Source organism: Lissotriton vulgaris, chromosome 8 (assembly GCF_964263255.1).
Source record: "Lissotriton vulgaris chromosome 8, aLisVul1.2, whole genome shotgun sequence".
Taxonomy (NCBI): domain Eukaryota; kingdom Metazoa; phylum Chordata; class Amphibia; order Caudata; family Salamandridae; genus Lissotriton; species Lissotriton vulgaris.
Genome location: NC_141696.1, coordinates 381900082 through 381925591, shown reverse-complemented (window position 1 = coordinate 381925591; position 25510 = coordinate 381900082). Strand labels below are relative to the sequence as shown.

At 44.4% G+C, this 25510-nt stretch overlaps 1 protein-coding gene across 1 annotated transcript in view; it reads left to right on the top strand.

Moving 5' to 3' along the window:
* The window catches only part of MYO16 (myosin XVI), a 2821299-nt gene that overhangs the window by 589746 nt on the left and 2206043 nt on the right, over nt 1–25510 (top strand). The window contains exon 4 of the mRNA XM_086934162.1: nt 1595–1738. Coding sequence (XP_086790288.1) covers nt 1595–1738 — 144 coding nt within the window. The remainder of the gene's footprint in view (nt 1–1594; nt 1739–25510) is intronic.

The window sequence follows — 25510 nt, the reverse complement described above, 5'->3', positions numbered from 1 at the left end:
TATGACAGGACAATACATTTCGCCTTATTTTTCTGCACACAGTGTTAGCTGTAATCATTATACTTCTCAAATAACGTCTTCCTTCACATAAATATAAAAGTCTAATCCTCTGTTATTCAGTTATGAAACCTATGGCAACACCCAATCACATATGGTCCACTAAATCCGTTTCCAAAAATCATTTGGGTCTAGAAGGAACTCTCTAAAACTCTACCCATCATTACATACCCCTTGTTGACCCTCTTGACCAAATTAACTCCTGCCATTACCTTGATGTTTGTACTTTTTATGCCATCCAAACAGACACTCCTTCAACCCACCAGATTCAAACTTAAATTACTCTCTTCTCATGCAATAAAAAAACTTCATGCACTTATATCTTCAAAAATGGTAAATTAGCCACACCCTCTAATACCTACATTTTTACTATTGTTGCTTGCACCATAAAGTCAGTCATAAAATGACCAAGGCCTTAAACTTGCAAATACTGGTTAGCTACTTCCACTACTATCTAGTTCCTAAACTTAAAAGTGTTCTTTGTCTTTCTAACATATTCATGACCAAATCACCCATTTCTTCACAACTCTTTTCTCTAAAGGCCAGCCAAATCTTCACAACTCTATGAACTTCCTTGCGTGTGCTACTCCATGTCCCATTTCATGTTTGTTGGAATTCTACCATTTGGCTCCTGAACCATCCTCTTTCCATTCTCAGCTTTTCTATATATCCTCTTGTCTCCAAACTGTAAACATTTCCACTCTCCCCTATACAAACATTTCTGCTTTCTTATTTTTCGCCTTGTACTGCTTAATCATCATAGTCTACAGCATCCACAGAAAATACCATACGTAATTCAATCATTAGTCAATGACACCTATTTGTTTCAAGAATGAAGGTTTCCTCTTTTTTTAAAAAAGGCATGGCTGGCCCATCTGTCCCATACAAATTCCATTATAATGTCACATGCTCTTTCTGTCACAAAATCTTGGACTCATTTTGAAATATGTTACTGATTACCAACCTACTGCATTCTTTTTCCTGTCAGGCTTTCATTAAATTTACTCCATTAACAGAGTTGTTACCTTCTCCCTACACTTCAATACAGCAGCTTACAAACAGTTTGACTTCTATACTCTCTTCTGTGTCTTCTCTGACAGGTCAGTTTAATGTTTTGCCTCTTGGAGTAGTGATCTATGTCTCTTTAAGTTACCAGTTAGAAACCTACAACAGCCCGCTGCAAAATAATTGGGAATGAGGAGCAACGGGTATAGACACAGCCTCAGTTTGGCCTGCACTATGTCCCTAAATTATATAAAGTCATAAAGTGTCTGCATGCTCTAATAACTTTTTCGTACTCTTTTCTTAGACAATTATCTTATATTCTGTTTCCTAATATGTTGTATCATGCAGCCTGAATTGTTATTGCTAACATTTCCAGGAACAGGATAGTCTGCCATTAAGAGTTTGTGTGTGATAAACTAAAAATAGAAAATAGAAAAAAGAAACAAGTAAAAATACAGAAGCCTCAAGTGTGTTTATTGTTAGTGCATACGATTTCTCTGAGACTTATCCCTTTGTTTCTCTTGTCTTTTAGTGTGCCCGTTATGATAATGTGTTTACTGCTGAAATTCTAATTGACAGAGGGATAAATGTAAATCATCAGGATGAGGACTTTTGGACTCCAATGCATGTGGCTTGTGCATGTGATAACCCTGATATCGTCCTGTTGCTGCTGCTGGTAAGTGAACATTGCTATACTTTTAGCAAATTTGAACCTAATGGTATAACTAGTATGAGGCCACTTCTCAAAAAATAGCAAAGTTATCTTAGTCACTAATAAAGCTTTCAGAATTAAGTAAGATTATCAACTGCATTCAGAACTAGGAATTATATTGAAGTAAATTAAAATCTAAATAAATACGAGGCAAAGGTGGTAAATAAATGCCAATAAAGACAGATTTTTGACATGGGCCGTTGCTAATCACATTCTGCTTTAAAATGCAGACATTGCTTGCGTTTTTTGGAATGGAAGATGTCATATTTACGAATTTTGGCTCCATTTCCAGCTAGTATGGACATCAGTTTATAATGCAGAATTATTCAATATTCCTCTTAAGTGCGGATATGTATACACTGCTAGAGCAGGCACAGTTTATAATTGCGCACGCCATTCAAAATGCTAGGAAATGGCAATATATTGAAAGGTGCACGTTAGAGAAGAACATCAGTGGGATTTTCTGTTGAATTATTATAGACAGTTTTTAATTAGTCTCATGGGAAGTTACACATTAACAAACTAATCTTGAGCGTGCAGCTACTATATCATCAACAGTAATCCGGGTTTTATCTTCGGCAGCAGGTTGTTCGTGTTTACGTTTTAAATTAGCTTTGTCCAAATTACTTGTGTGAAGGCTAGCATTTGTTTCACGGACGTGTTCAAATATTTTTACAAAATAAACCAATGAAAATGCGAAATGAAAGTTAAGCAGGGCAATTTAAAGTATTAATAAAGCAATGTTTATCGGTGTTAACTCAGAAATCTGGTTGGCTCAGCACATAATCCTTATATGTAGAATCATACGGACTGAAATAGGGTCACTTTGAACATCAATTTAACCAATATTCATGAAAACTCCGCTGTTGATAATTAATATATGAAAACGTGTTTTTCAGAAGTGGGACTGAATTAGAACTTTGCCAAGACTATCAAGTTACTTGCATAAATCATATATTTTTAAAGAGAAAAGGAGATTCATTCTCCATTTAATGTTTTTTTTAGTCTTTTATACTCGATACACATTATACATGCATCATGCAAAAATAAGAAACACACATCCATAAGTGTTTTCAAGGTTTGATAAGCAAAACAATTGTAAGGATACGAAGAATACTATATTGGTCCACTGCTTTTGAATCTTTTGAATCGAATAGCAAACTAAGTAACACAATACTATTTGATTACATCAGACACTTCAACTGTAAACAGTGTAATATAAAATAGGCCATTTAGGATGAAGGCCTATAAATTATTGAGGGTTACTTGTTGGAACAGATATTCGCCAAAGATATCTATGTCTGAGTGAAGGAATGTTTTTTTCTATAGAGATTGAGTTGACTAAAGATAATAATAAAGATGTGTGTGAGAAAGTGAAAAGGTGTTGGTAGTTCACATTTGACAGTGTGCTGTAGAAAAATTGATATTTACAACAAGGGGTGGTGAGGGACAGAGTCTCTGAATTAAGCAGAAAGCTCTCACCCAGTCAAGAGATCAGGGCTAGATCCAACACCGTTTTTTAGCTCACTGCACCATCCCAGTTTCAGAACCTGGCTGTATGCAAATTAGTTTGTTCCTGTCCCAGTGCATGATGGGAACAGGGCAAACCAAACTACAAAAGCCAATTCTTACACTGGGAAGGAAACAAGCTCCCGGGGACCGGTTTCTGGCATTACAGCCGTCTTCGGCCCGGTTTGCTTGAATCCTGATGGTGCAATGAGCAAGGGTCTCACATCTGAGAATACCCTTCCACGCTTAGGGTGGACAAAAATATTTACAACAAGGGGTGGTGAGGGACAGAGTCTCTGAATTAAGCAGAAAGGTCTCACCCAGTCAAGAGATCAGGGCTAGATCCAACACCGTTTTTTAGCTCACTGCACCATCCCAGTTTCAGAACCTGGCTGTATGCAAATTAGTCTGTTCCTGTCCCAGTGCATGATGGGAACAGGGCAAACCAAACTACAAAAGCCAATTCTTACACTGGGAAGGAAACAAGCTCCCGGGGACCGGTTTCTGGCATTACAGCCGTCTTCGGCCCGGTTTGCTTGAATCCTGATGGTGCAATGAGCAAGGGTCTCACATCTGAGAATACCCTTCCACGCTTAGGGTGGACAAAAATATTTACAACAAGGGGTGGTGAGGGACAGAGTCTCTGAATTAAGCAGAAAGCTCTCACCCAGTCAAGAGATCAGGGCTAGATCCAACACCGTTTTTTAGCTCACTGCACCATCACAGTTTCAGAACCTGGCTGTATGCAAATTAGTCTGTTCCTGTCCCAGTGCATGATGGGAACAGGGCAAACCAAACTACAAAAGCCAATTCTTACACTGGGAAGGAAACAAGCTCCCGGGGACCGGTTTCTGGCATTACAGCCGTCTTCGGCCCGGTTTGCTTGAATCCTGATGGTGCAATGAGCAAGGGTCTCAAATCTGAGAATACCCTTCCACGCTTAGGGTGGACAAAAATATTTACAACAAGGGGTGGTGAGGGACAGAGTCTCTGAATTAAGCAGAAAGCTCTCACCCAGTCAAGAGATCAGTGCTAGATCCAACACCGTTTTTTAGCTCACTGCACCATCCCAGTTTCAGAACCTGGCTGTATGCAAATTAGTCTGTTCCTGTCCCAGTGCATGATGGGAACAGGGCAAACCAAACTACAAAAGCCAATTCTTACACTGGGAAGGAAACAAGCTCCCGGGGACCGGTTTCTGGCATTACAGCCGTCTTCGGCCCGGTTTGCTTGAATCCTGATGGTGCAATGAGCAAGGGTCTCACATCTGAGAATACCCTTCCACGCTTAGGGTGGACAAAAATATTTACAACAAGGGGTGGTGAGGGACAGAGTCTCTGAATTAAGCAGAAAGCTCTCACCCAGTCAAGAGATCAGGGCTATATCCAACACCGTATTTTAGCTCACTGCACCATCCCAGTTTCAGAACCTGGCTGTATGCAAATTAGTCTGTTCCTGTCCCAGTGCATGATGGGAACAGGGCAAACCAAACTACAAAAGCCAATTCTTACACTGGGAAGGAAACAAGCTCCCGGGGACCGGTTTCTGGCATTACAGCCGTCTTCGGCCCAGTTTGCTTGAATCCTGATGGTGCAATGAGCAAGGGTCTCACATCTGAGAATACCCTTCCACGCTTAGGGTGGACAAAAATATTTACAACAAGGGGTGGTGAGGGACAGAGTCTCTGAATTAAGCAGAAAGCTCTCACCCAGTCAAGAGATCAGGGCTAGATCCAACACCGTTTTTTAGCTCACTGCACCATCCCAGTTTCAGAACCTGGCTGTATGCAAATTAGTCTGTTCCTGTCCCAGTGCATGATGGGAACAGGGCAAACCAAACTACAAAAGCCAATTCTTACACTGGGAAGGAAACAAGCTCCCGGGGACCGGTTTCTGGCATTACAGCCGTCTTCAGCCCGGTTTGCTTGAATCCTGATGGTGCAATGAGCAAGGGTCTCACATCTGAGAATACCCTTCCACGCTTAGGGTGGACAAAAATATTTACAACAAGGGGTGGTGAGGGACAGAGTCTCTGAATTAAGCAGAAAGCTCTCACCCAGTCAAGAGATCAGGGCTAGATCCAACACCGTTTTTTAGCTCACTGCACCATCCCAGTTTCAGAACCTGGCTGTATGCAAATTAGTCTGTTCCTGTCCCAGTGCATGATGGGAACAGGGCAAACCAAACTACAAAAGCCAATTCTTACACTGGGAAGGAAATAAGCTCCCGGGGACCGGTTTCTGGCATTACAGCCGTCTTCGGCCCCGTTTGCTTGAATCCTGATGGTGCAATGAGCAAGGGTCTCACATCTGAGAATACCCTTCCACGCTTAGGGTGGACAAAAATATTTACAACAAGGGGTGGTGAGGGACAGAGTCTCTGAATTAAGCAGAAAGCTCTCACCCAGTCAAGAGATCAGGGCTAGATCCAACACCGTTTTTTAGCTCACTGCACCATCCCGCTTTCAGAACCTGGCTGTATGCAAATTAGTCTGTTTCTGTCCCAGTGCATGATGGGAACAGGGCAAACCAAACTACAAAAGCCAATTCTTACACTGGGAAGGAAACAAGCTCCCGGCGACCGGTTTCTGGCATTACAGCCGTCTTCGGCCCGGTTTGCTTGAATCCTGATGGTGCAATGAGCAAGGGTCTCACATCTGAGAATACCCTTCCACGCTTAGGGTGGACAAAAATATTTACAACAAGGGGTGGTGAGGGACAGAGTCTCTGAATTAAGCAGAAAGCTCTCACCCAGTCAAGAGATCAGGGCTAGATCCAACACCGTTTTTTAGCTCACTGCACCATCCCAGTTTCAGAACCTGGCTGTATGCAAATTAGTCTGTTCCTGTCCCAGTGCATGATGGGAACAGGGCAAACCAAACTACAAAAGCCAATTCTTACACTGGGAAGGAAACAAGCTCCCGGGGACCGGTTTCTGGCATTACAGCCGTCTTCGGCCCGGTTTGCTTGAATCCTGATGGTGCAATGAGCAAGGGTCTCACATCTGAGAATACCCTTCCACGCTTAGGGTGGACAAAAATATTTACAACAAGGGGTGGTGAGGGACAGAGTCTCTGAATTAAGCAGAAAGCTCTCACCCAGTCAAGAGATCAGGGCTAGATCCAACACCGTTTTTTAGCTCACTGCACCATCCCAGTTTCAGAACCTGGCTGTATGCAAATTAGTCTGTTCCTGTCCCAGTGCATGATGGGAACAGGGCAAACCAAACTACAAAAGCCAATTCTTACACTGGGAAGGAAACAAGCTCCCGGGGACCGGTTTCTGGCATTACAGCCGTCTTCGGCCCGGTTTGCTTGAATCCTGATGGTGCAATGAGCAAGGGTCTCACATCTGAGAATACCCTTCCACGCGAAGGCTGAAATGCCAGAAACCGGTCCCCGGTAGCTTGTCTCCTTTCTGGTGAAGAATTGGCTTGGTAGTTTAGTCTGCCCTGTTCCCATGATGCACTGGGCCAGGGACAGACTGATTTGCATATAGCCAGGTTCTGAGCTGGGATGGGGCAGTGAGATAAATAACGGTGATGGATCAAGCCCTGATCTTTGGACTGGGTAAGAGTGGTCTGTTTAACTCAGACACTCTGTTCATCACCACCCCCTTTTTGTAAATCGTTTTTGGCCACTATAGGTGTGGCAGGGTATACTCAGACATGAGTCCCTTTCTCACTGCTCCATCAGGATTCAAGCAAGCCGGGCCGAAGAAGGCTGAAATGCCAGAAACCGGTCCCCGGTAGCTTGTCTCCTTTCTGGTGAAGAATTGGCTTGGTAGTTTAGTCTGCCCTGTTCCCATGATGCACTGGGCCAGGGACAGACTGATTTGCATATAGCCAGGTTCTGAGCTGGGATGGGGCAGTGAGATAAATAACGGTGATGGATCAAGCCCTGATCTTTGGACTGGGTAAGAGTGGTCTGTTTAACTCAGACACTCTGTTCATCACCACCCCCTTTTTGTAAATCGTTTTTGGCCACTATAGGTGTGGCAGGGTATACTCAGACATGAGTCCCTTTCTCACTGCTCCATCAGGATTCAAGCAAGCCGGGCCGAAGAAGGCTGAAATGCCAGAAACCGGTCCCCGGTAGCTTGTCTCCTTTCTGGTGAAGAATTGGCTTGGTAGTTTAGTCTGCCCTGTTCCCATGATGCACTGGGCCAGGGACAGACTGATTTGCATATAGCCAGGTTCTGAGCTGGGATTGGGCAGTGAGATAAATAACGGTGATGGATCAAGCCCTGATCTTTGGACTGGGTAAGAGTGGTCTGTTTAACTCAGACACTCTGTTCATCACCACCCCCTTTTTGTAAATCGTTTTTGGCCACTATAGGTGTGGCAGGGTATACTCAGACATGAGTCCTTTCTCACTGCTCCATCAGGATTCAAGCAAGCCGGGCCGAAGAAGGCTGAAATGCCAGAAACCGGTCCCCGGTAGCTTGTCTCCTTTCTGGTGAAGAATTAGCTTGGTAGTTTAGTCTGCCCTGTTCCCATGATGCACTGGGCCAGGGACAGACTGATTTGCATATAGCCAGGTTCTGAGCTGGGATGGGGCAGTGAGATAAATAACGGTGATGGATCAAGCCCTGATCTTTGGACTGGGTAAGAGTGGTCTGTTTAACTCAGACACTCTGTTCATCACCACCCCCTTTTTGTAAATCGTTTTTGGCCACTATAGGTGTGGCAGGGTATACTCAGACATGAGTCCCTTTCTCACTGCTCCATCAGGATTCAAGCAAGCCGGGCCGAAGAAGGCTGAAATGCCAGAAACCGGTCCACGGTAGCTTGTCTCCTTTCTGGTGAAGAATTGGCTTGGTAGTTTAGTCTGCCCTGTTCCCATGATACACTGGGCCAGGGACAGACTGATTTGCATATAGCCAGGTTCTGAGCTGGGATGGGGCAGTGAGATAAATAACGGTGATGGATCAAGCCCTGATCTTTGGACTGGGTAAGAGTGGTCTGTTTAACTCAGACACTCTGTTCATCACCACCCCCTTTTTGTAAATCGTTTTTGGCCACTATAGGTGTGGCAGGGTATACTCAGACATGAGTCCCTTTCTCACTGCTCCATCAGGATTCAAGCAAGCCGGGCCGAAGAAGGCTGAAATGCCAGAAACCGGTCCCCGGTAGCTTGTCTCCTTTCTGGTGAAGAATTGGCTTGGTAGTTTAGTCTGCCCTGTTCCCATGATGCACTGGGCCAGGGACAGACTGATTTGCATATAGCCAGGTTCTGAGCTGGGATGGGGCAGTGAGATAAATAACGGTGATGGATCAAGCCCTGATCTTTGGACTGGGTAAGAGTGGTCTGTTTAACTCAGACACTCTGTTCATCACCACCCCCTTTTTGTAAATCGTAGAAAAATTGAATCCGTTGAAAACGGACAAGTGGTTTGAACTTTAATTTTAGGAACAGAATATATTTTCTGTTTGATAAGCGTTTATATTAACTAATTAATTAATTAATTTTTGGGAGTATTAGTTATTGCATTGAATATTTTAAACTATACATGTGTACAGCCATACTTAGTTCGTATCTATTTTCTCAATGTTCCATTTTAATCGTAGTGTTTTGTATCTAAGCACTTGAAAGATTCACATTGACAGATTTGCCGTGATCCCTAGTGTAGTTGTAATATATATTCCTGTTCCCTGGCTTCCTGGAAAGATCTGAGGTACCAGGATAATAACTTGACATACAAAGTGGTAGTTACTATAGATCATTCCTCTTTTCATGTTTTCAGATTGTTAACAATTTTCGACCTCACAAGCCCTACATCAATGTCACATTGTGTTGCTTTAGGAAAATAAATTATTCTGACATTTCTAGGCCTTTTACACACTGCATGGCAGATGATGCTTCATAAATAATAATAATCTGGGAAAGTTTTCACGGAATGTAATGCCTAACATTGATCTGCACAACTTCTGAGTCCATTAAAATTGAATTATGTTTTAGAAGTGGCTGTGACAGGTGCTCCAGGGGACATATTTGACTAAAAATTGCTGCCAAGTATGATTCTATTTCTGGTTAAATCTTCTGTAAGAGAGATGTTGGATTTTACTTTAAGCCTGGTTTCAATCTCATTTTACAAATACCACTGAATGGTACTATGATGGACCTGTTATCGACCTGCTGAGCCCAATACAGGATATGCCAAGGACAATGAAATGCTTCCTGTTAACTGCAATACTTGACAGGTATTCCTTAATTCATTGTTAGAGAGGAGTCTTTGTAGTGTTTGCTTGTGATTTTCTTTTTCATAAAATCTAGTTCCCATTATCTAATATATTATCTACTGGAATTAGAGTTCATAAAGATAATGCTTTGATTTCGGTAATCTTCACATTAAAAATACATATATCATTTCAATTGTCACTGTTAATGAGCTTACAAGCAACAACACAGTGTGAATGGTATCTCTTCACTCGGATGAGGGATAGAGTGTTTGACTCAGAGCAATACCACAATAATGTGTAAAAGTCAAAATTTCTTTCTTTTTCCTGTCTAAGGTTTAGATGTACAAACATTTAGAATGGCAATTTCCAAACAGCGATTTTTTCAAATCACTATTTGGTAATCACTGTATTTAAAGTATGAAACTTTTATTTTTAAATTAGTGATTTGTAGGTTTGTCGCAAATTGACCTACCTTGCGATTATTAATGAGCTGAGTTGCAATTTGCAGCCCATTAGGAATGACTGACATTACAGGGATGGTGGTCTGTTGGGGGTCAGCATACCACCATATCTGTGATTGCTTTTAAATAAAGCAACCTTTGTTTGTAATGCAGCCATTTCCCCTAAAGGAAAGCAGAATGTGTTTAAATATTGAAAATGTAAATTTGATATTTTATACGGAAGGTAGTACGTTCATAATACCACTGCATACTCTTAAAATGCTTTGGTAAACATTCACAAAGAAGCATTTGCAAATGGCTTACCACCTCCTTTGAGGAGGAGGTAAAGGATGAATGTTTTGTGACTGGAATTAGGACGCAAAACATTTATGTATACCACTACAATTCGGTATTTGGAAGGGGCACCCTAAAAACGCCCCTTCAAAATACAGAATCAGAATTAGGATGCAATCCCAAACCGCAGTTCGGAAACAATTTGAGATTTGTACATCAGAAAGGCATTTTTGTGATCACTTAAAATACACTTTTGTGATTTGACTGCAAAAATCTTCGTACATCTGGCCCTTGTTGGCTTAAAGAGCATGTTCTAATTGTCTATATCCTAGCGTATGTGATAGGTATAAATTTGAACACTTGCTTAGTATTGTTTTGAATGTGTGCTAACAGAATCTATGATTTTAAGGTATAACTGCTGTGAGACTCAGTGAAAATTATGTGTACCATACATCTACTAAAAATATTGAACTGAACTATTTACTGCAACAAAACATATGGTAGTTTGCCCTGTTCTCTTAACAAAGTAACTTGTGCTGTGTCTGGTCTACTATATGTCAAACATAAAAAGAAGTGTACTCATGATTGTTGAATTTTTCACAATTGTTACATTTTTAGGTCTCGCTAGACCTATTGTCACCGAGTTCCTTGTGAAGCGACCTAGATCTGGCCACGAGCGCCGATTACACCTCGTGACCGCGCATGCACTGCCCCCCCAGCCGTGCACATCTTTTGCTCCACATTCCACATTCACAGGGCAGCCTCTCACAATCACGCACGCACACACACATGTTGACACACACACACACGCTGACTGACACACACACACAGCCCCCACCCTGCCCACCACCCACTCACCTGGCTCTTTCTGCGTGTCCCTCTCCCTCTGCAGCGGGTCAGTGTAGGCAGCAGGAAGCCTCGGAGATCGGCGTGTCTCCTCCGGCGATCTGATGTGCACGCTCACGGCGACGTGCGCTCCCGCTGCTTTCGTGCCCGGCTTGTGGTAAACCTGCTCGTGTTCGCGCGTGCACTGCTCCGCCCCGGCTGCAGAGCTGCGCGAGCGAGCACGTGGTTTTATTTAAGTTCAAGCTGCGTGCGGTCCCCTCACACACACCTCCGCCTCTCCTCAAAACGAAACAAGCTGGGGGACAAGCAGGATACTGGTAGGTAGAAAGGAAGTGCAAACAGGAGCTAAAGTGAGAAGCGACTCAAACAGTGAGAATCCACAAGCAACCCGTTCTCCAAGTCCAAACAAGCCGGGAGACAGAATCCCACCCCAGCTAGAGTCTTGGAAAAAAAATGCGGACAGGAGCGGAAATTGGGTTTATACGTGGAACGTAGAAATGGTCTTGCCAGAAGTACCAGACCGCTCCCCACCGCAAAGCCAAGAAGGGTATGTATCTCTGCTTTGGTGCTAATGGGCGCAGGACGGGTCCGGCCAGCGCAGCGGGATTTGTCATGTCGCTTTATAGCACATGGGGTAAGGCAGCAAGCAGGCCCTCTTCCTCCTGGGGCTTTGAGTTATGGGACTACGAGTCAATGCAGCCACAAAATCAGCGAGGCGTCCACTCATTCTTCGCTTTTGTCCTTTTCTTTAGCGGTTAACTGAAATACTGCAGCTGTCTGTCCTAGTTGGGGAAGTAATTATTATTTTCCTACGAATTTGCAAAACCTTTTGTCTATTTCTAAGGATATGAAAATCGTCACCTCTGCTTCCACTCTTAGTAAGCTGTGTTCGATATATTGCACCCTTGCCCACACTAAGAAAAAGTGCTGCATTGAGGGGTTGCTAAGAGACTCGAGATGGTTTACTGCTGGACTTGTTTTTGTTGTTCTCGTAATGGCATAACATAAAGACATGAATCAATTGTTCACATGTCCGCTCGGGCTGTATTTGAGCAGGAATATAGCTGAGAAGAACCTGCTGTTCGATAAATGGAAACACATCTTCATTTTGGGAGGCCTTTGGTGCATACATTATTATACACTGTGAAATGATAGGCAACCCACTGCAGTTTGTAATGTCAGATTTGTGCGCACGCTGCATGTGAAGGTCTGCTTTTACCTTCACTAATAGGACAGGCTTTTTAATAAAACCTCAGTCTTCATTGTTTTATGTCCATTAGGCTCAGACTTCCTTCCACCCAATGGGAGCATTGTTTGACTCTTACACCAATAAAATATAAAATGGAATTAAATTAGAGAATTCAAATACTTTACTCCAGAAAACGGTAACTATTAGAGATGTGCCTTGCATTAGGCTCGAAAACAATCAAGACTTGCTTGTTCGGATTGCTAGTGGTGAGAGCATTTGAGCTCTTCAGAGGTATGTTTGAATTAGCTAGCCATGGGTAAATGAGAATCCTCAGGATATTAAAACAGGATGACAGGGGTCATGATACAAATTCTGTTTGTTTGGCGCAGGAGCTAGTTTTTAGGTCGAGCCTAGCGGTTTATGGCAAGTGCATGTAATGCATTCAAACGCGAAGCTGGCATCGGACTTGAAAGCAGTAGACTGCTTTCGCCAGCGCTTGCTGTGCCTCACTTCCAGCTGCCCCTCTTACAGCAATTAACTTTCATTATCGCTCACACCCCATATGCTCGTACCCTTCCTTTGATGTCCGCTTTTCTTGTTGTTTGGATGTCTTGTATGCTTTTAATGTTAACATTTAGGGAACTATTTTGTTTTTCTTTCAGCAGTCCTTGAGTGTATGTGTTTTCCAGCTCCCGCCATTGTGTCTTAGTGTGCTGTTTCCCTCTCAACACTCACTGACCCCTGCGCTCTTGGTGCCTCTCCTGTGTGCTCCTTGTCCCACTCACTTCACCCACGACTTTACTTTCATTTTATATTCCCTCCTCCCTTCAAACCCATTCCCCTTTTCTGTCCTACCCTCACAATCATATGTTTTTCCCCACTTTTTTATTTGGAAGGTCCAACAGCTGCCATTTGGCTCCTCTACATCAATAACACTATTGCTCGCTTTGCCGAAGTAAGTGACGTCTGCCATCTAAGACCAATCAGTTAAAAGAAAATGGTAAATGGCGCCCGTGTCACGCCGTGATTAGCAACAGCAGCTGCATCATCTCACCTTTGCTTTTTTTTATTGCCGATGCAATGCAGCGTCGCTGTAAAGCATTTTGCTGATGCTTAACAGCATCTGCAACAATCATTAGCAAAGCCAGTGGATGCAAAAGGCAAGCCCTATTGGTCTTACCAATGCTTTTTTTATTGTTGGTTGCCAAAAGGCTGTTTTTGCATAGCAGTATTTTCTTTCAGATAACCGCACGCCCCCACAGTTTGATAACCGCACTGCCCCCAATGCTTGCTGTTACAACCTACGCCCATTTGTACTGAAGTCAAGAACAAAGTGAACCTACAGAAGAGAGCTCTCTCAAAGTTTGCATTAGCAGCTATGGGACTCTTTTCAGAAGAGCTTATGTGAGATGGTCACAAGTGCCAAAATTGACCAGTGCATAGCTCTAACAGGCGGGTCCTTCCCTGCTTAGTCTTGCTGCTTCATTTTTGGCCAGGATCTTCTTTACTGACTTCACACTACATCCAGGTCAGGGCTGGCAGAGCCCTCTGTGACGTTTGACTCTTCATGCTGAAATTAACCTGGCCAGCAGGCAGAGGTGCCCCTGACCAGAGATCCTACTCTGTGGGTACTCTACCGCCCTCACTCTACCGCCCTCATTCTACAACTCTACCGCCCCCTCACTCTACCGCCCTCACTCTACCACTCTACTGCCCTCACTCTACAACTCTATTGCCCTCACTCTACCGCCCTCATTCTACCACCCTCACTCTACGGCCCTCACTCTACCACTCTACCGCCCTCACTCTACCACCCTCACTCTACGGCCCTCACTCTACCACTCTACCACCCTCACTCTACCGGCCTCATTCTACCACCTTCACTCTACCACTCTACAACCCTCACTTTACCACTCTACCGCCCTCACTCTACCGCTCTGCCACCCTCACTCTACTGCCCTCACTCTACCACCCTCACTCTACCGCCCTCACTCTACCGCCCTCACTCTACTGCCCTCACTCTACCGACCTCACTCTACCGCCCTCATGCCCTCACTCTACCGCCCTCACTCTACCACTCTACCGCCCTCACTCTACCACCCTCTCTACTGCCCTCACTCACTCTATCGCCCTCACTCACTCTATCGCCCTCACTCACTCTACCGCCCTCCCTTACGCTATCGCCCTCACTCACTCTATCTATCTATATATCTATCTATCGCCCCCCTCACTCTATCTATCTATCGCCCTCCCTCACTCCATCTATCTATCGCCCTCCCTCACGCTATCTTTCTATCGCCCTCACTCACTCTATCTAGCGCCCTCACTCTATCTATCACCCTCCCTCGATCTATCGCCCTTCCTCTATCTTTCTAACGCCCTCACTCTATCGCCCTCCCTTTCTTCCACCCACCTCCTTATCTAACTCCCTGTTCTATTTTCTTCTCCCATACTGATCTGCTGTTCTCTTCCACCCGCCTTTTTCTCTAACTCCCTGTTTTCTTCTCCTGTTCTGATCTGCTGCTCTCTTCCACCCGCCTCCTTCTCTAATTCCCTGTTCTCTTCTTTTCTCCCGTACTGATCTGCTGCTCTCTTCCACAGCCTCCTTCTCTAGCTCCCTGTTCTCTTCTCTTCTCCTGTGCCGATCTGCTGTTCTCTTCCACCCGCCTCCTCCTTTAACTCCCTGTTCTCTTCTCCTGTGCTAATCTGCTGTTCTCTTCCACCCACCTCTTTCTCTAACTCCCTGTTCTCTTCTCCTGTGCCGATCTGCTGTTCTCTTCCACCCGCCTCCTTCTTTAACTCCCTGTTCTCTTCTCCTGTGCTGATCTGCTGCTCTCTTCCACCCCGCTTCCTTCTTTAACTCACTGTACTCTTCTCCTATGCTGATCTGCTGCTCTCTTCCACCCCATCTCCTTCTTTAACTCCCTGTTCTTTTCTCCCGTGCTGATCTGCTGTTCTCTTCCACCCACCTCTTTCTCTAACTCCCTGTTCTCTTCTCCTGTGCCGATCTGCTGTTCTCTTCCACCCGCCTCCTTCTTTAACTCCCTGTTCTCTTCTCCTGTGCCGATCTGCTGTTCTCTTCCACCCGCCTCCTTCTTTAACTCCCTGTTCTCTTCTCCTGTGCTGATCTGCTGCTCTCTTCCACCCCGCCTCCTTCTTTAACTCACTGTACTTTTCTCCCGTGCTGATCTGCTGCTCTCTTCCACCCGCCTCCTTCTTTAACTCCCTGTTCTTTTCTCCCCTGCTGATCTGCTGTTCTCTTCCCCCGCTTCCTTCTTTAACTCACTGTACTCTTCTCCTATGCTGATGTGCTGCTCTCTTCCACCCCACCTCCTTCTTTAACTCCCTGTTCTTTTCTCCCGTGCTGATCTGCTGTTCTCTTCCCCCCGCTTCCTTCTTTAACTCACTGTACTCTTCTCCTATGCTGATCTGCTGCTCTCTTCCACCCCACCTCCTTCTTTAACTCCCTGTTCTCTTCTCCTGTGCTGATCTGCTGCTCTCTTCCACCTGCCTCCTTCGTTAACTCCCTGTTCTGTTCTCTCATGCTGATCTGCTGCTCTCTTCCACCCCGCCCCCTTCTCCAACTCCCTGTTCTCTTCTCCCGTGCTGATCTGCTGTTCCCTTCCACCGCCTCCTTCTTTAACTCCCTGTTTTCTTCTCCTGTGTTGATCTGCTGCTCTCTTCCACCCGCCTCCTTCTTTAACTCCCTGTTCTCTTCTGCTGTGCTGATCTGCTGCTCTCTTCCACATACATCCTTCTCTAACCGCGCGCACACATACATACAACCACGCACACACACATACAACCACACACACAACCACACACACAATCTCACAGACAACCACACACACAATCACACCCAACCCCACACAAAATCACACCCAACCCCACACAACCACACATACAACCACAACCACACACACAACCCCAACCCCACACACAAACACACACATAAACACACACAAACACACACACAACCACACACACCCACACACAACCACAACCAGACACACACAACCACACACACACAACCACACACACAACCACACACACAGCCACACATGCAACCACACACACACACACAACCATACACACACAACCACAACCACATACAACCACACCACACACACACACACACACACACAATCACACACACACACAACCACACAAACACAACCACACAACCACACACACATACACAACCACACACATCTATCGCCCTCTATCTATCTGTCTGTCACCCTCACTCTATCTATCGGTCGCCCTCACTCCTATCTATCTATCTATCTATCTATCTATCTATCTATCTATCTATCTATCTATCTATCTATCTATCTATCTATCTATCTATCTATCTATCTATCTATCTATCTATTGCCCTCACTCTATCTATCTATTGCCCTCACTCTATCTATCGCCCTCACTCTCTATCTATCTATCGCCCTCACTCTATTGCCCTCACTCTATCTATCTATCTATCGCCCTCACTCTATCGCCCTCACTCTATCGCCCTCACTCTATCTATCGCCCTCACTCTATCTATCGCCCTCACTCTATCTATCGCCCTCACTCTATCTATCTTTTGCCCTCCCTCTATCTATCTATCCCCCTCACTCTATCTATCTATCACCCTCACTCTATCTATCTATCACCCTCACTCTATCTATCTATCGCCCTCACTCTATCGCCCTCACTCTATCTATCTAGCTATCTATCTAGCTATCGCCCTCACTCTATCTGTCTATCGCACTCACTATCTATCTCCATCATTCTATCTATCGATCGCCCTCACTATGTCTATCAATCGCCGTCACTCTATTTATTTATCTATCTATCACCCTCACTCTATTTATCTATCTATCGCCCTCACTCTATCTATCTATCTATCGCCCTCCCTCTAGTTATCTATCCCCCTCACTCTATCTATCTATTGCACCACCACAGCATCACTCAGGGACACCACAGCATCACTCAGGGGCACCACAACATCACTATGCGCTACCACAGCATCACTGAACGCCACAGCATTACTCGTCGCCACCACAACATCACTCCGTGCCACTACAGCATCAATCTGTGCAAATATTCAACAACAACTGGTTCAAATATGTTCTCTCAATGTTTCAAGCTTTATTACAAATGTCACAAAAAGATGTTAATATTTCACTTCTGTTCTTGGATTTCGTCACAATAAAATACACTGAACATAATCTTCACAAAAGTTATTTACAAAAGTTTAAGCTATTGCCATTATAAATTACAATAACTTTTATTTAAGTATTATTTATTTTAAAAAAATTAAAAGCCATTGTTATTTGTAATATCAATACATCTAAGTCACGTAAATACAAAACATGGTGCATTACAAATGCTATAGGTGTCACATTTGCAAAAGTTAAAAGTATTGGCATTGTAAATGACAAAGCTATTCATTTCGCTATTTTTAAAACCAACACATAAATACAAAATTTGTCATTCACAAGACCAATAGCTCAAACTTTCCTAATGCGAGACCTATTGCATTGCAAATGCTTGTTTATTATGTGACTTGGAAAAACTGACCCTGGTATTTGCTCTATTGGTTTCATGCACACAGCAGACCTGCCAATGTACCTTCTAAAATAAAAGCATGAAAATCATGGGTCCAATACTTAAACTGTGGGAGCCAGATTTCTCAATCTTTCATGCAACACAATGCAACAAGTCAACTTGCTGAGCTGCACTGCATGAAATGGAGAAGACAGGAATGTGCCATGTTTACCAATAGAATGCAGCACACTTAGAATGCAGAAATAAGGAGGAGAAAGAAAGATATTTTTCCTTTTTGTGCCACCCCGTGTAAGGCTTAGCATTGTGACACCTCCACAGGTTTATCAGTTTTAGCAAATCTGGGAATGCGCTATAATCCATGGGTGGATGTGTAGAAAAACCCAGGCTCCACAAATAGAATGCCTTTCCCAGGGCAGACTAATGCAAGGCAGTGACTTGCTCTGCCTTGTGTTGCTCCAGAATTCCAAAGCGTTGCTTGGTAAATCTGACTTTAGTGTTGTGTTGCCCATGCAACATAATGCATGATACAAGGGGAGCCCAATACTATGATAAATCTGGCCCTAAGTGTTTTGAAGTACATCCCCTCTTGTTTTGAAATTTTAACGAAATTCCATGAATACCTGAGAGAAGACAAACTTTTTTCTTTAAGTCCTTCAGAGTGTAAAATGTTGCTCGTGAGTAATATGTAAATGTGTTTGTATAGCGCATTCTACCCAGAGGTCTCGTAGTGCTGTATTCATACCACTGTGGAACCCTTCCTGGCTTTCCTGTGAGATGTCCACTCCTGGGCACCACCAAGGTGAAGCCAGGCATCCAAGCGCTGCTTGGGTCGTTGTGGAGATTAAGCAAGCTATTGCCCAGAGTCACGGAGTGGGACCCATGATTAGACTAAGCACCAAGGCGAGAATTAACAGGTCCGTGGAGATTGAGTCCAAGAGCCGCTGAGGTCCCTGGCCAGACCTCTGGTCCCGGGCCAGACCTCAGCATCAGGGTCTGCCGCTCTAACCATTGAGCCACGCTTCTCCACTATATAAGGGGTGATGATTTACATATAAAGAAATACCTAGAAAAATGTGCTGTTGCGTTCTATGCTCTGTCGCTTTCATTACATAAATCATGCTCTTTGCATTTGGCATGCGCTCTGTTATGTTTTATTATTAATTCCATGTTCCATCTAGAACATTTGAAAATAGTTCCAGTCAGACTACAGTTGCGCTTGTGATCTGCATCTGGATAGATGTACTGCTGTGCTGTCCACTAATGAACCATTTAATTTGTATTTGGCTTTGGAGATTTTTACAAGTGCATTTCACTTTAAATCATGTTTTTTCTTATTTCTCCTGTCTGTGACACCTGAGTTGCAAAGCATTCTATGTGAGTAGCTCAGCGTTACTCCTCTTTTGCTTGTGAATTTCTTTCATGTGCAGTTGAGTCTTTAACACATTTCCACTACCTTCAGGTTGACCCTGGAGTCTTGCATGCCTGAAGAAAGTTTGTTAATGCTCATTTCAAAATTCCTATCAGAAATGTAATACACCAGGTAAAGGACTCTATGGCTCAAATAATGTATTTGGACTACAACTCATGCCTAACTGTAACCACTGGCCCAAGGGGATTTAAAGAATAGGTGAATGCAATTCCATCAGAACACATGCCCGAACATCCAGGGCGTGTGCTATCTAGGATGATCAACAGCCATTAAGGGTGATACCTTCTTGCAGAGGAGAAAGGAGAAGGTTTTATACTATATTTAAATTCACCCATGAGCCATACTAACCAACCTCAGAAATGTTAGTCATTCCAAGTCCTTTGACATTGAAGTGTGATTTGCAAAACTCTTACATTTCTAGGAGAGATGAGTTCTCAGTTCTCTGCAAAAAGAAAGATAGGAAATGGTGCCCATGATTGCTTTGGTTTCTATTTTCTGTCATCTAAGTTATTTTCTCTATTTCCAATAAGTTCCACAACAAAAAATACAGCCTATCTGTGACCCAGATGGAGTTAACACCCTGTTTTGTTGTGCATAGAAGGTATGACAATAGCCTGCCCTTTAATGAATGCAAAGGTCTATTATAACATAATCTCACAATCTGGGGATCTGTTTTTAAAGATGGCATCTAGGTAATTCAAGATTGATTTGCATTATTGTGTTAACAATGCCATAATAGATGAAGCAGTGTGCCTGGAGATACAAACTTCCTCCAGTAATTCTCTGATTTGCCATGACCCCATACTTTCAGTATCACTGGAATCAGTTGCCACATTGGCGTAATGAAACTTGAACCCCCCCCTGCAAAGCACCTGGAGGGGCCCCCCTGCAGACTCACTCAGGAGCTCTCAGGCCAGGGTACTGTTTTGAGGGGGGCCCTTGGAACTCGTGCCCCTCCCTGCACTGCGGGAGCCTTTATTATGCCACTGAGTTCCAGTACATTGCTATTTTCGCTAATTATGTTCTACCTGCTACACATCTAGAAGAGGTAATAGCTCTGTAGTATTCTTTATTGGTGAGGAATCTCCTGATGACAGTTTCTATCCTTTTCCGGCTGAGTGTCTTATCCAGAAGAGATGAGTAGACAAGATTGTATATATGATGAAAGGCATTTGTCCTCTTCTTTTTAAAATTCTGTTAGAGATATACTTGTGTGTGGTTTGCTGGACTTATGAATGCCCAAGTGCCATAGTTGCAGATAGTATAGCCTTTCTTTTTCCTGTAGGCTGTGTTCATTTTTGATTGGGTTGAACAGTATTTTACATTCCAGATCCAAAGTACTCCAAATGTTTATACACCAGTCACCTCCATGTAAAGAACTCACCGCCCATGAATGCTTGCTTAAAATCATGGCAAACAAGTATGGTCATGAGAATGAGGGAATAGATGTGAACTCTCTCTTCCTCACCTCTGTGCATCTCACACACCTCGAGGATGGTGTTGTTTCAGAAGAGGAATATTGGCCCTACATCATGTCCATGTTGGGTATCTAGGGAACCCTCAAAATGAACATGCCTTTGAATGTTTTGTCTCGGGTATTGCACCACATTCTATTACGTGCCTTAATTGTGATACGTGGTCATAGTTTGCAATATCTAGGATGCCCAGTCCACCTTTTACTGGATTGCCAAGTGTTATTTTTCCAGCGAACCTGGGTTTTTTCATGTACACATGATGTCCCAATGGTGCCTTGCAGTTTCTTCAGTGTTGTGGGGGAGAATTGTAAGGGGAGTGTCTTAATGATGTACAGAATATTTGGTTACAAAGTAATCCTGAGAGCCAAAATCGTCCCCAACCACAATAGGTCGTGTGTGTTTTAAGTATGCAGTTTGCGACATATTGTTTGGAGAAAAAGTTTGTATTTTAGAGGGGTGTGTTTTTGTAACAGGGTGGTTGGTCATGGGGTCATGGATATATACAATATTTGAAATTTTTGCACATCAGTGCAAAACCGTGAGACATCCCCAAATTCCTTCATATCATTGGTTAAGGATGAATACATTTTTATTGGGTCACTGAGTGAGACAAGAAAGTCATCCCCTTCCATGCATAACTTACATCTAATATTTGCTATTTTAATGTGTGCAATATCTTTATCCCCCCTCACTTGACCAGAACATCATACTCTTGCATATGTTTTTTTTTTTTAGAACCCGCTTTACTGGAGGTTTTGCAGCAGACCATAGAAGGACACAGTACATTTGATAGGTGCATGAGCATTGCACAATAATAAACTCTGACTTCAACGCATACAGCATTGTCATCATATTGACAACCCATAATAGCCACACCATTTCCCCCACATATGTTTGTTTTTTCAAACAGCCGTGGGCCTCAAAAATTGGCTTCTCCTGATATGCACACCAGTCCTTGCCCACCAGCCAACCTCCAACAATCTGTGGCTTTCTTTGCTTCTACACTAGGACACATCCCACTTGGAGGCCAAACAGGCTGTCCCCAGGAAGGGACGTTCAGCCCTGGGTACCCACGCCTCCTCCCATGAGACCCAGCAGTACCACACGAGGCGTCAAATCCACGAGATGACCCAAGACGGCAGATAGTATTTGAACCACCTCTACCCAGAAGGGTCTTAATGCTGGGTATTCCCATGCAACATGGAAAAAATCTGCTGCTGGAAGTGCACCTCGGAGCACATGTGTTGTAAGCGTCTCAGGGAGAGATATGTTGCATGTTGATAGTTTAACTGTACCATACGCAGCTTCCCAGATAGGGCCAGCTCCCTAGGTGCTATGTAAGCCTCCCTCCAGTCATCCTCATTCAAGGCACCCACCCAGGATGTTAATCTCTGCAGACCTTCTTAAGACAGTCCAGGGCATGGAATATTAAGGAAAGATAGATCACAGAGGTGGCCTCTTTTCCTAACTGCCAGAACAAGATTTTAACTTCTAATGAATTGTATTCCGGCAGGGATTCACTCGATCACAGTTGGAGGTATCAAAAGAATTTTGAGTTCGACATTGAGTAGTTGCCCTTTAATTCCTGAAAGGACATCATCTTTCCCCCTTTGTAGACATCTCCCTTGTATGGGAATCCAATTTGATCCCATGCCAGAAAGCCCTCCAATGCTGAGAGCTGACCGAGCCGTGTTTTGAGCCTTAGAGGGGTCATCCCATTAGGTACCAGTCCCAACCAATGAGACGGAGGGCTGCACTCCAGCAGACAAAGGATACCCACGTGCAGGATTGCCATGTATCCGGAAGGTCGGCCCCATATTGCAGATCGAGCAGAACATCCATACCCAGTGAGTGTATTTACAACCGATATGCGGATCATACCACCCCCCAGTAAACAAGTCATTGATTGGCACTGTATGTGCTGCAAGATAGTATAGCAATAAATCTGATAAACCCAGACAGCCATTGAATGGATATTTAAGAAATTAGTGAAATGTCACCTTGTGCCGAACCCCAGTCTACACAAAATTAGTAAGTTTAGTGGTCGCTGAGGGAAACCATTTGTGGGGGAAGCAATATGGATAATTGCCGAACACATACAGGCCAAGCAGGACACATACCATTTTAAAGAGGGCTGTGTGCCCAATAGGATTCAATGGCAGCATGGCCCAGCAGCTGAGATCCAGATCAAGCTTCTGGTCCAATTCCCTAATGTTGAGGGCCAAGGCCAGATCCGGCATGGGAGACATGTTCACCCCTAAGTATTTAAAGGAGGTATGCCATATAGGAATGTTAGAGCACAACTTTCGCCCAGGAGCATCCCCCCTTACCTCCACCAAATAGGACTTGCATTCATTAACTTGGAGTCCAGATGCCTCACCATACAGCCAAAGGAATTTCAGGGAGCGGGGGCCCAAACGCTGTGGATTTCTCAAGACCAGAAGCATGGTGTCCATGTATAGTGCTAAATGGTCTTCAAATGCAGTCCCCCACTGCCAACCTGAGATCTGAGCATCCCAGCATATCAGCCGAGCCAGGTGTTCCATCACCAGGGCAAAGAGCAGTGCTCGGCAATCGGTAAAGAAGACAGACCATGCAGCAGAACTTTTCCCCCAAGACAGCCAGGCAAAGAACTCCAACCATAAACGCCCATGACAATGCATCAAAGGCATATGTAAAAACAAGTAATAAGAGGACCAGAGTGCTGTCAAGCTCTGATGCCTGGGACAGCACTGCATGGACCCTCCTTATACAGTGATGTGTACTACAGCCTGACACAAATCCACATTGATCCGGGTGGAGAAGGTGAGGTAAGGCTTGACTTAGCCGCTCAGCTAACACTTTTGCATAGATCTTAATGTCTGTATTGATAAACGAAATGGGCGATAGGCAGAACACTGGTCCCTCAGAAGACTCTCTTTGGGCAGAACGACTGTGGTAGCACAGTCTAGCTCTGGAGGAAAGAACCCTTGCTGCAGTTCAGCTACATAGAGATTCAGAAGGTAAGAACATAGGATCTCCTGGAACCATTTGTAGTATTCAATAGGATACCCATCTCAGCCAGCCGTTTTCCTGGCCTATAGCCCGGACACCACGGCACGCACCTCCTCAAGTGTGAGAGCTTGGACCAATCCTTGGGCTAGAGCACTGGGTATAGTCAACAGCAGTTTCCAAGTGTGGGTTGGCAATCTCCACCGGTGGCGGAGGACAAAGTATAACCCTCAATAGAAATCAGCAAAGGTCTGGTTAATCAAGCGAAGCTCCACTTGAAGGTGACCTAATGAGTCCCGATTCACAGGAACCACTCAGTCAGATACACCCCGGGTGGCCAGCCAATACAATAATTTACCAGATGTGTTCTCCGTGGCATACATCCTCTATGTGGAAGCCTTCCAACATTGTTGTGCCTCTTCCAGGGAGACCTGCTGCAACTCAGTGCGGGCTATGGCCAGGAGATGACAAACTTGCTTATTATCCTGGTGCCGGAGAGCTGCTTCCACACCCATTTTCTTTGTTTCCAAATCAATTAGGCGAGCCAAACGCAGCTCCCCCACCCGCTGAATATTGCCTATAATGTGGCCTTGTAGGGACATCTTACTAGCCACCCAAAGCGTCGCCCCCAATGACACCAATCCCGCATTCAACCTGAAGAACTGACGTAATTCCTCGTCAACAAATGTCTCACACTCTGAGGTTTGCAAGTATTGTGCATTAAATCTCCAGGCTGGCCACAGGACATTGGATTGAGATCCTCATGACAGCAACAACGGAGCATGATCTGAGATGCCATGCGGAAGATTGCACACTGAATGAAATGAGAGAAGGTCCATAGCAGGTAACCACATCAAATCTAGGCGAGATTTCACAGCAGAATGATGATTGTGGGCTCGCTGGGTGGGATGCCAACAGCGCCATGCATCGCAAAGGCCCTGCAAATCAGCCCATGAGGAGAAGCTAGCTGCTCAGTAATGCTTGGGGGGATGAGCTGAAGCTGGCATCCAGGACCGGGTTCAGAATTGCATTACAATCTCACCTTTTCACCGTAACACCCTGAGGGAGAGTCAGGATGTTAGCTTTCAGCCACTGCATGGAGAGCGTTGCAGCAGGGGTGGTGGGACATAGCAGGATATAAAAGTATAAATATAAAGCCTCACTTCCAATCAGCCCTCAACTCCCATGTAACAGCCCTAGTGTTTGTGTGATACACTGTGACCACCAAAGGAGAGGATTTCTGAAACAATATAGACATTCCTCAAGCGCCATGTGTGAAGCCTGAGTGATACACCCTGTCATAACCAAACCGGCCTAGAAATGGGCAGCTTGTGCCTAATAGATGGGTCTCCTGTCGGAGAAAAACAGCTGGCCTGTGGCTTTTGACATATCGTAACACAGCTGAAGGTTTGATGAGGTCCAGGAGGCTTTTCACATTCAAGTAGAGTGCCATTAACCTGGGAGAGGCCATAACGTAGCTGAACAAAGCAAACCTATTCCCCACCTGACAGTAGTGGGCAAGGGACAGTGGGTACTTATTGTAACATACTGCTTTGAACTACCTGCCTAGTTGCCTCCTGTAACCTGGAGAGGAAAAACAGTAGTAAAACAAAGCAAGCAAAGAATCAAACTAGGCATAAAAGTCCCTCTAAACAACACTCCCCAACATCTCCCCTCCCCACACTTCACCCTAGAAAGCATCTGTCACCCTACATAAATGATCCCAAAACCTCTAACTAGGGGAAGTAAGAAACCTCTGTGTCCCATTGGTGCCTGTGCAACTGGATCCAATACCTGACAGCGAAATATACCACAAGAAAAGGAGTTTGCCCTG